At 39.5% G+C, this 12,536-nt stretch overlaps 1 protein-coding gene across 1 annotated transcript in view; it reads right to left on the reverse strand.

Moving 5' to 3' along the window:
- Positions 1-1,417: 1,417 nt before the first annotated feature.
- The window catches only part of LOC110161700 (SH3 and cysteine-rich domain-containing protein 2), a 103,304-nt gene continuing 92,185 nt past the window's right edge, over positions 1,418-12,536 (reverse strand). The window contains exons 9-11 of the mRNA XM_055152871.1: positions 11,939-11,990; positions 4,805-4,942; positions 1,418-1,872 (exon numbers count right to left, since the gene is read on the reverse strand). Coding sequence (XP_055008846.1) covers positions 1,774-1,872; positions 4,805-4,942; positions 11,939-11,990 — 289 coding nt within the window. The 3' untranslated portion in view covers positions 1,418-1,773. The remainder of the gene's footprint in view (positions 1,873-4,804; positions 4,943-11,938; positions 11,991-12,536) is intronic.

A 12,536-nucleotide genomic window follows, 5' to 3' on the forward strand; every position in this document is an offset into this window, starting at 1 on the left:
GAAACAGGTTTGTTTACAGCCAGTGCGCTGCACATGACTTGTAAACAACTAACTACAGTGTTGGTTAGGCAAGACGGAGAAGTGAGGAGCGGGGGGGGGGGGGGGGCGCGGACATTTCGTTCGCGGGACGAGAAGTGAGGAGCAGGGAGAAGAGCGGAGCGGGGAGAGGAGAGAGGAGAGAGGAGAGGAGAGAGGAGAGGGAGCGGTGCGCTGAGATTCCGTGCCCGGAGAAGTGAGGAGCAGGGAGAAGAGCGGAGCGGGGAGAGAGGAGAGAGGAGAGAGGGAGCGGTGCGCTGAGATTCCGTGCCCGGAGAAGTGAGGAGCAGGGGGAAGAGTGGAACGGGCAGCGGGGACAGGAGCAGTAAGGGGTGCAGAGAAGGTTGCGCGGAGATTCCGTGCGAATGAACTAGCTACAACACGCAGCAGCAAGCGGACTCTTTCTTTGCCTTGAAAATTACGTTTTCAGACATAGGATATCGCTTTCGTGTCCTGAAAAACGTTTGACTAGCTCTTGGAAATAAAGTACGTTTTCATAATAAGCAGAAGTGACCTGTCCAGGAGTAATTTGGCGACCAATGCGTCAGTCTTTAGACCCTGCGTCTGCTTCAGTCGCGCCATCGCTGGAATGAATCTTCAAGAATCACCTTAGTTTGGCTTCGCTGCTTTTCCCCTTGTCTTCTTCTTTCAGCGACCTCAAAAACGGACTTTCTTTTGCGGCTAACTGCTCCTGGATTCTTGTCTGCCATTGTAACAAACTTTTGTGCTAACTGCGAGGAAGATATAGGTAAAAAAAAGCCGCTAAGAACTGTTGCGTTGGTGGAGTAAACAGCGTCTATGCGGCTTGTGTCTGTGGACTGCGTGACAGGCGTACGTAAACCACGTACCGGCGGCGCGCAGGCAAGTCAGTTACGCTAGAAACGTAGGGAGATTGATTGACAGCCTGTCAGCTAACAGATAACGAGGTAGTGTCGTTATCTATTGGCAAATGTTTAGCCCCACCACGTCCAGAGTTGATGAATTTTTATTCTCTTTTTTTTGGTCATCATAATTACAAGGCTACTGCACCTCTATAATGCTATCATTGACAACTTGAAACAAAAAAAAATCCTCCATACAACCTTTAATGTTTACAACCAGTGGCAGGACTTATTGTTTTTTAATAAACCTCAACCTTTTATTATTGTCTTGTGTGCGTATCGTCTACCACACAGCCTCAACAACTATTGCAGCTAATAATAATAATAATCTTAATATAATAATGATTATAATAACAACACATAATTAGCCTAATACTGTTAAAGAAAAACGTGTTTGATAGCATTTCTGCTGTGTATGACTCCACCGCGTTAAAATATTTCTCAAATGGCAGTGCCCCCCCTGCTGGTGACCCATGCCCCTCCAGTAGATGTGCTCTGACGCCGACTCTGACAATTAAGAATGAACATACACACTGAGCGAATTTTGGAATGAATGAGCTATAGTTTGCATTTTTATCGAGGCTCCTTAGTTTGTTTGCTGTATGATTGTTCTAAAATCTAAAATCAGTCGGCGGATGGCGGGCGGGTGCGGTTTTGAAAACCTTCGGTGCAAAATGGATAGCGGGCGGATGATGAGTTTTGTATCGCGGTTGCGGATGAAAAAATAGCCCATCCGCGCATCTCTACTGTGTACCCAAATCTGGACCAATTAAAATGCCCTAAAAAGGCATATGGTGCAGGTGTCTTTAGGAGTTTTTTGTGGTTTAAATGAGTCTCTCGGGTCCAGTGCAGACTTTCAGATTTCTTCTATGGAGTCGGCAGCCACCAAACCCCTCTTCTTTCCACTGCTCAGCTTCAGAAAAACCTCTCCGTCTTCTCTTTTGCCCACACAGATCTGAGGAGGGAGCAGCCAATTAGAAAGAGTTTGTTTATTATTGCAGTAAGTTACCACTACTACTACTACTACTACAACTAATACAACTATTACAACCTCTACAATTACTTCTATTACATGAGCTACAACTACCAATCATACTACTAAAACTATGTGTCTCAACTGCTGGGTTTCCTCTCCGTCTTCTCTTTTGCCCACATAGATCTGAGGAGGGAGCAGCCAATTAGAAAGAGTTTGTTTACTACTGCAGTGAGTTATGGGTCCTGCATGGGCTAAAATGTCAGCGCTGTTTTTAAAGAGGATGAAATAGGAACCAGATCTAAAGCCTTGTGCCAGCTGGCTAGTCTAATCAGTTATCAATTACTGCAGTGACTAAACAACTTTTGAACTATACTGCTGTTACTACTACTACTACTATTACTATTTAATGCTGCTGTTTGCTATTATAATTAGTTATTATGTTCCATTGTTGCTGCCGAAGAATGAATTTCCTTCAGGATCAAGAAAGTATCTATCTATCTATCTATCTATCTATCTATCTATCTACTACATCTACAACTACTTCTATTACTACTACTACTACTACTACTACTACTACTAGTACTTCTTGCTGTAAATCAGTTTGTTGCAACTTGTTACGGTTGTTTTAAATGTGCTATATAAATAAAATTACTTGCCTACTACTACTACTCCAACTACTGCTACTACTACTACTACTCCAACTACTGCTACTACTACTACTACTACTACTACTACTACTTCAACTATTGCTGCTACTACTACTACTACTACTACTACTATTACTCCAACTACTGCTACTACTACTCCTACTACTACTACTTCAACTACTGCTACTACTCCTACTACTACTACTTCAACTACTGCTACTACTACTCCTACTACTACTACTTCAACTACTGCTACTACTCCTACTACTACTACTACTTCAATTACTGCTACTACTACTACTACTACTCCAACTGCTACTGCTCCTACTACTATTGCTGCTACTACTCCGACTACTGCTACTCAACTACTACTACTTGTTGTAAAGCAGTTTGTTGCAACTTGTTACAGTTGTTTTAAATGTGCTATATAAATAAAATGACTTGACTACTACTACTACTCCAACAACTCCTACTGCTACTACTCCTACTACTACTACTAATACTGCTACAACTCCAACTCCTCCTCCTCCTCCTCCTCCTACTACTACTACTACTACTCCTACTCCTACTTCTTGTTGTAAAGCACTTTTTTGCAACTTGTTATAATTGTTTTAAATGTGCTTTATAAATAAATGACTTGACTTGACTACTACTACTACAACTACTACAACTACTTCTACAACTACTACTACAACAAAAAGTACAACAACTACGACTACGACTACAACAAGAATTACTACTACTACAACTACTTGAGCTACAACTACTAATCGTACTACTAAAACATTTCATTGAGCTTTCCATTGACATTCTATATTGTTGTTCTGGGTCTTGGGTCTTGTCACTGATAGAAATGATCAGGTTCAACATTTGTAAATTTATCAATGACATATTTCAAGTACAAAGTAATCAATATGGAAAACTGTCTTTTGCCCCCATCTGGGACTATGACATCATCATATTGTAGAATCTGAAATCCACCAATTTGTGCCACAAATTAAAAGCAAAACTTTTAATACAGGAGTCGTGATTCTAGACAAAAATCTCAGGTTTTTGGATCTGAAAATGATCCAAATTTAATACCGCTGTGGGTACAATGACTCCCAGTTCCTCTACTTTTGCCAATGCAATTACTTAGCAACTTTTTCAATTATGATGAGTCATGGTCCTGCCCAAAATATCAAAGGATCTGAGAGAAAGTAATCGATCTTAGACTTGGCCAGTGACACATCATCACCTATTGCTCCTGACACTGTCCATATAAAATCCTAGTATTTATATTTCTAGTAATCCTGCTACTAGTCTTATACTTATAACTTCAATAAATTTTACTACCACCTGTTGCTTATAGCTAATACTGATGACTACACCACAGCATTACTACTAACCAAGTTTCAATTTCCAGTGAAGCAAACTTTCACAATATTAGCCTTAACTAAACTAGGACTAAAACTGGAACCAAACCAGGACTAGACCAAAACCTGTAGAACAAGACCAAGCCAAGAAATATCCTGTAATCGTATTGTCAAAAGTCTTACAATAATAATATAATAACACAACCTTACCATATTTATTCTTGTATTAACTGTTCTGAAGACAACTAATGACAGATTTTTCTGGTTTATCTAGTTTCTAGCTGATCTGAGTTCATTTGAAGATGCAAAACTGTATAAAAATTCTTCCTGTGATCTGGAAGTCTCCAAAGCAACATGCTTCTACTGGCTCTCAAGCTGACATGGTGCACAAGCTCCTTCAAAATTTAGACTCAATTAAATCCAGATTCTTGTGATTTTGTCACAGTTTACATCTATAATAGTCCTGTACATGATCCAGTTTTTTTTTTTTTTTTTTTTTTATTGGGCCATTTTGTCATTAAATATGGAACTCGTCTCCAAATTTGCCACTATAACCGCAAGCCTCGATGAGCTTCATTTGACTGAAGGTGAACACTATGGGTGACGTCACACTCCCTTAGTCCACTTCTTCTATACAGGCTATGGTGTGAATGCAGTCTTACCATATTTTCTCTAGTATTAACTGCTATGAATAGAATTAGTAACAGATTTTTCCGGTCTATGTAGTTTCTATCTGATTTTACAGGTCATTTGAAGATTGCGCAAAAATTCTTCCTGTGATCTGCAACTCTCCAAAACAACATGCTTTGAATGAGTCATGCTTCCGAGTCTAAACTGCCAGTAGAGTTTTTAAAGAGGACAGGACTGACAGTAAAATGGTCCTAAATTATCCTTGTAGGTCTTGGTTACCTGGGACTCTCGCACAGCCATGTGTCCTCGCTCACGGTTTCCCTGGGAGCTCTGGATCACTCTCCACACTCTCTCTCCTGGACGCACCCGCTGCACAAAATTAGCAGGAAAAAAGCCCACGCGGTCTCCAGTTTTACCCTGAAAACAGAAAACAAACAGATAAGCAATGACTGTACATGTGTATGAAAAGGGTAGGATGAGACAAGAACTTGATAATAAGAAGTCAACTAGATGAATATGAATTAACAGAGGAAATACTTAAAAAAAAAATACACCTTAATTATTCTTAAGAAATCATGAAGAAAGATTTAATGAATAATGAAGATTTAATTAATAGTTTATTAAGAATAGACCTTTTTCACAACAGCTGGAAGTGCCATGATGTAGGGTAAATGTAACTCCTGGTTACTGCTTTTCTATGACAAAATATCTGTGGAAATGTCTTGCATATTTGCCATAATGTTAGTTTTATTCAGTAATTCACTAATGCGTCGTTGTTTGCCTTTGCGTTTTCGTCTTTCTTATCTTGATAGTTGTGGATAAATTCTTCATGAACAGAATATTTCCTTTGTGGGCCTTGTTGAATGAAGATTTGGTGATTTGAAGATTTATGAAGCTGGTGGAAAATAAACTAGACATTTCCAAAGATATATTTGCCATAGAAAAGCATTAACTGGGAGTTACGTTTACCCTACATTGTGGCACTTATCGCCGTTGTAAAAAAGGTCTATTCTTCAGTCTAAGGAATTGCTTTATATAGTATAATTTGTTGAATTTTTTTCTTCATTTGTACACAATTCTAGCATATAGTGTTTGATTATGCTTTGATAATGTCCAAAAAAACTAAATAAAAACATTGTTACAAAAATATATATATAAAGTTATTATGAACTCATACCACAAATACTATACTAGCCTACTAGACTATAATGCTGTTCTCGATACTCAAAGTTACTTGACAGTTTTGATGCAAAATTCATTGACTCCTCACTCAGACTCAGGGTCGTAAGCAAGAGCAGAGCTGCCCCTGGGGAAATGGACAGATGCCTGGGTCTTTGAATTGGTTCTTGTTTTGAACTTCTGTAGCAATGCTGTAGTCCTATTTTATACCTGCTGGTGCTCTATTGGATAAGAAGGTGGTGGAGAACTACTGCACTGCAGTAGAGGAAAACATCCAAATGGCCAAAGTGAGTCTTGCTCAAAGAAAAATAGCAGTATAACATTCTGGAGTAAGAATTGAACTAGCAACTTTTAGGTTTGTGGGCATTTCTCTCTACCTATGCCATGTCAGTACATTTCTAGTCTATATTTCTTCACTTGAGATGTTATTGCTTTGTCTGGAATGTTTCACAGTATGGCATTAAACCTTTCTATCTTCACTGAAACCAAACAAGACCAAGTTACACATCAGATCTGTGGAGAGAGGACCCCGCTTACAGTCAGAATGCCAATTTTTCAAAGCATTTTGAGCTATAAAACCACCCGAATAAATGTAAGGTGTAAAGCTGTTTAATGTCATACTGTGGAACATTCCAAGTAAAGCAGTGACATCTCCATAGAAACAAGCAGGTGATGGACCCCCAATCAAAAAGTTACACAGCACACCTTTAACCCTCAAGGAAGAAAACATGTATTACCGAACAGAAAATTGTTTAGTGAGGGCAGAGTGGTTTTACAATTACATTCAAATGGGCCCTATACGGCGTCCATCTTAGGAAATGAACCTAATGAATGTGGATGCTTCATGTATTAAATAACCTGAGAGGAAAATTACATGTCCTGTAGAATCAATCCTTATTTGATTCTACGACTACATTGTCTTTAATTGTATTACTTCTCTTCCATGTACTCTGCAACTGCAGTTCTAATGGCACTCAGTGTACATGGGACACGATTGCATTCAAAAGTCATTCTGTGTCTTCTGCATCGCTTAAAGATGTGTTTCTTGGGCTTGCATCTCCACATACCTGACTCTTATTTAGCCAGGCCTCCATGGAAATAGTAATGGGAAGAATATTGTACTTATATAATACTAAATACCTGCATTAAACAGTATTTTGTAATGTATTCTGATACATGGGTAATCAAAGTACTGTATTCTGAATACCGTATTTTCCGGGCTATTAGATGCGCTCTTAAGCCTGTAACCCCATCAAAAAAGGACCGCGCGCCCCGCAAGCCAGAACACCCTATACACGAATCCACTCGAGTGTCCCAGCACAACTTCAGTAAACTACAAAGCTGCACACAAACACGCACAGAGCAGACAGCGACCGTGCGGCGAAAAACACCCACAACCACACTCATCACTCCACGCTGACAAGGAATGGAACGGAGGAACGAACTGAAAAAGCGAGTCTAACGTGCCACTCTGAGCCACAACTGAACAACTGAGTCACTGTGAACACACCAACAAACCAGCGGTCCCAGACGGCACCCTCCCTACACGCCACAACTGAACAAAGCCCAGAGTCACTGTGGACTTGCCAAACAAAGTCCCACTGACCCATCCAACTGTTGTGTTTCGTTTAAAGTCCAGTGCGTTTTATTTGTGAAAAAAGTTCGAAAATAGACCATTTAATGACAGTGCGCCTTATAATCCAGAGCGTCTAATAGCCTGGAAAATACGATACTTAGAATACTTTTACATCAAGTTGCATTTAAATTATGGTGTAGAAAGCAATGTAGGATTAAAACAGCTTCATGTTTGACCATTTGTTGTACATTTATTTATCGCTCACTGGAGAAGGGAAAATTGCATATGCACATATCATAAGAGCACTGTTTTCTATTTTTCACTCTAAGGCTACGTTTATATGACGGCCTGAACACAAGACACAAAAGTGGCATCGCTTCTTCACTTTTTATTTTGTGCTCAGACAAGTGTTTTTGGGAGGAAATCTGCGTAGATACGATGATGCAGAAGTGTGTGAAATTTGATTGGGTAGGCATGCTAGGCGGCGAGGTGGTGACGCTAGGTGGTGATGTATGTGATATAAACGTGAAAAAATGAACTGTACCAGAATACTGTTACTTGAAATTAGTATTCAGAATACATATTCTCGATATTCAGTTACTTCCCAACACTGTCCTTTGGCTATAATCGTACACAGTACGAACATAGCTATTTCAACGTGAACATTGTCTATCTCTGGAGAATGTTCCAAAGTATGCTTTTTACCATCTATTTCTACGGAATCATGTAAGTGATGTGCCAACTCCAGAAAATTAATGTAACTTTGACTTTCTGTAGTGAAGTTATACATATATTTTGACTGAAACTATTGACTTGATTGTATTTTCAAAAAGGTTGGATCAGTAGAGCTCAAGGGATATTTGTATGTTGGTGATTATTTGAGAGAGCTCCCTGATTTAAAATGAAACAAAGAAACAAAACACAACTCCTAGTATGTTTTAGAGGAGGTTACAAGGCTTAAAGCTCACAAGAGTCGATTTAGCGTAATATATGACCTTGAATAATGCATCAAATAGTTACAAAATAGCAAAAAAATGTTGGAGTCACTGGTAATAGTTGAAATACCTATTCCCACTTAAAGGTTACAGTGCAGCGTTGTATAAAAAGTAACCCTCTGATCACCTTTGCAATAATAATGTCTCAGTTAAAACGTTGGTAAATACAAAACAGATATCACTATTAGAATACTGATTTGTCACAGAACTGTACTGTCTCCTGTCACCTAACTGCTTATTAAATTATCACTTTAATAAGAATGAATACATAACCAGCCTGTTTATGACAAATGTTGGTGCATTGTGTCCCCTGCTATGCTGAATATAATTACGGCACTGTCTATGTTGTTGATGCCTTTGGTTGTGGGCCATCACCCATAGCTATACAAAAGTAATGGATGATTCACCGTTAATGCATAATTCAAAGCATTTTAGATCCAGTGCTGGGGATAGGAGGGTACTACTGCGTCACCTTTGGTTAGAGATAAAGTAGAAACAGACTTTTTATGGCTAGAATGCTGATAATAACACCACAATATCTGTTTTATGTGGAATTAGCATATACATAGATAGAGAGATAGAGGGATGGAGAGACAGATAACATTTATATAACGGCAAAGCGGGTGGCAATGTCCTCACTTGCAAAGTTATATAGTGTTCTTTTAAAATGTTGTGTTTTGTTTTATTCACACGGTTGATTTTATTATTAGTCTACACAGCATAGAGCTCATTGAAAAGTTGTTGTTACAATCCTCAAAATGCTCTGTTCCACCTTGTGATGTCATGTAGTGGTAGTTTTCAAGTTGACAGCTACTTTTTACCTTTTTTTTTTTTTTGTTTTTTTTAGGAGACTGACAATTGCAGAGCTGAAATCACCATAATAATTCTAGTGAAGGTGCATGGAGTTTAAAAACACAGTGGGGTATGGCATCAAAATAGTCCCATAATATACACGCACGATAAAACATGCATTCCAGCGTATTGTATTATTTCACACATGTAGATATTAACTGCGAGTGAGCATGTAGAGAAATCTGTGACCTGCGTGCAAAGCAACCACTGAGGAGCAGACGCACCGTAGAAAAGACAACAAGCTCTCTCGAAGTTGTTTTCTGTCCGTTCATGTGAGTGTGGTTGATTTTTGAATCTGTGTATCTGTCTCAGTCCTGGTCTCAGTTCTGGTCTGGTCCTTGTCTCAGTCCCGGTCTCAGTCCCAGTCTTAGTTCCAATCTCAGTCCCGGTCTCAATCCTGATCACCCAACAGTCTACGTGGGCACACCTCCGGGTCCGTCCCAACACTCAGTCCTGGTTCAGTCCTGTTTTAGTCCTGGTTCAGTCCTGGTTCAGTCCTGGTTCAGTCCGTATGTGGCGCAAAAGTCCGGCATCGCAATTTAAGCCATAGAAATGACAAAAGGCTGTTATCCATTTTTTCCATTATTCATTCAATCACAACACCGAAAACTGAAAAAAATTATCCTTATAAATTTTTTTCATTTTGGTTTTGGAGACAAATAATGAAGAAAATAGTTGTTTTTTATTTTGAAAAATTAATGAAAGAATGATACACGGATTCAAAAATCCAGCTCGCGTGCAACTGAACAGAAATAAACTTCGAGAGTGCTTGTTGTCTTTTCGATGGTGTGTCTGCCCCCCAGTGGTTGTTCTGTGCGCAGGTCACAGATTTCTCCTCGCGCTTAGAGCTAATTAATATCTTCATGTGTGAAATAATATAATATGCCCGAATGCATATTTTATAGTGACAGTGTATTATGGGACTATTTTGATGCCATAGTGGAGCATTTCCTGTATTGGCACATGACTTCACAAGGTGAAACAGAATGTTTCCTGTTTGAGAAAATATGCAGGCTTTGTGTGTTATGTGTGAATGAAACAAAACACAACTAAAGATATGTTTTTGATGAGGAAACAACATTATAACATAGATCAGAAAATTTAAAGAACAGAAACTTGTTAATGAATCTATATAAAACAATCCTACATAAATCTGAAAAGTCTAATTTAATTCTACAAAAATAACTCAGAAAGAACACTTCATATGTCTGGAAAGTAAGCACAAGTTGCAGTAAATAAATATTCTGGTATAGCCCGTGCCCTCTGGTTAGCTCTTGTTCTCTGGGCGCATTCCCAACACTTAACAGTCACAGATGTCCATTTATTTCCATTGAGACCGAGAGCAGCTCATTACACTCTCAATAAAGGGGCTCTTTGAGGTTGTTCAATTACATTATGTTAAAGTCTTTTGGTAATTTTCTGAACAAAATGAGCATCTATTTCTGTGTGAGCCCTTCTGTGTGCTGAAGAGGAGCAGGTGTGATGTTACAGCTCGTGCTTAAAGACCAGGATTTACATATGTGCACAATGATCACATGGGTTTGCTCCACACAGACCTCTACACTTTCTGCAGTGAGTCAAGGTTACAGACAATGTATATATAGTTTAGTGAGCATTTGTTTTGCCTAAATTTGAATCTGAAATGCAATGGATAAGGTATTCCAATAAAGGTCAAGAGCTGTTTTTGGCCAGTTCAAACTTAGCCTGAACTTTGGAAGATAATGTTACATTAAAAGCTATACCAAATATCGATGTCATTGTCGCACTGTTAACCTGTAGATCAGTGGAGCAATGATGATTATGTCAAGAGCAGGAGTCAAACCACCAACCTCCAGAGCACTCAACCAACTGAGCTACTGTTCCCTGTCCCAGTCTCCTCTGTGAAATACAGTTGTGTAAGATTCCCTATTGCCACTGCCCAGTGATGACTGGACCCTAGAAGCTCCTCCTGTCTCCAGACCCTGTGGACCTGGATCCTCCCCTCCCTCACCTGGCTGGTTGACCCCAATATAATTATTATTTTTGCTTTATCCTTTGATTCTCTAACTTTCTGTTGGTTAAATCAATGATCTTATTACACCCTGTTAGTAACTGCTGTTGTGATTTTGGGCTTCACAAAAATAAACTGAATTGAATTGTGAGTAGTTAAAGGGGCCAAATGGCAGGCCAGGCTCTGCCAGTTCCTCCCAGAGCAGCTGTGGCTACAAAAGTAGAACAGACAACAGTGAGTGGATTTGAATTAAATGAGGAAAAATTTATTGAGTTACACAAGTTTGGGATATTTGGTTCACATGAATCCAAATCATCTGAAGAATAACGGCTATTTGAATCTGATTGGGTGAAGCTTCAGGACCGCGGAACAACCCCCCAAAAAATATTTTCTGTTACGTCCAGTCAAAAGAAAAGCACAGACGTTTCCCCTATACACAAATACTCAAAGCTCTTTCCTTTTGCACATTTTTCAAAAATGAAATCCGCAATAACGCAATGACGCTAAAATGGGCTGATGTACGTCCATCAGCGTGGCCATGTTTGTTTTGTTACATTTGGGAACTTTGCTTTTGGTTTCTGCACAAACATCTGCTCTGTGAGGTGGTTTCTGTGCTGCTCTGTGATTGGTGCACCAACTAGCAGGTGTTGGTCAAGACGGGTTCTCTCACAAATATCACGAGAATTCATCTTGTTGTCAAGGCTACCCTATTGCAGATGTGGGCACAATTGTTGCTTACAATCACCAAGTATTAAGAGTCCAAAAAACCCTATATAAATCCAGTGCATTGTTGAAATGAAATGGATTTATTTTACACTCACCTTCCACCATTCTTCGTTGGAGTCGTCTGTGACCTGCACTCGATCTCCAGGGCTGAAACAGATCAACATGAGCGTGAGACTGAAGAGCTCCAGAAACATGTGACTGAACAAACACTGGGGTGATGTGACAGCAGGATGACGGGGAGAACCATTCACAGAGCAACAGCCACAGAAAAGAGCTCTGAGTGGCAATATAAAGATAACGTTATCAAACTGTCAGGTGTGTAGTAAAGGCATTTACAAGTGCTGTGGTAAAAGTGAACCCTTTGACTGGTTGTGTATAGAGGAAGAGGAGGAGTAGGTGATGAAGAAATGCCATGACATCCTTTTACAAAAACACAAACCTAAAATCACTCACTCAACCTGAGCTGTTAGCTAACCTGCATGCTAATGATGGCACTTTTAAAACTCGCACACACTGTCCTAGATACAGCTCTGTCCCACTTGTGCTTGTTTCTGTACATTGTGCCCAAAGGGAGTCAGGTTCTGCTTTTGCCCTATATGATTATTACTCAGTGTAAGTTGGCGCTGTTACATAACTGCAATCACTTTTTCAATCTGGTATGTCATAACAAAGTTTCACCTTGAGCTAATTTAA

This window comes from Boleophthalmus pectinirostris, unplaced genomic scaffold, assembly GCF_026225935.1.
Source record: "Boleophthalmus pectinirostris isolate CB_2022bp ecotype Guang Dong unplaced genomic scaffold, ASM2622593v1 HiC_scaffold_17, whole genome shotgun sequence".
NCBI lineage: Eukaryota > Metazoa > Chordata > Actinopteri > Gobiiformes > Gobiidae > Boleophthalmus > Boleophthalmus pectinirostris.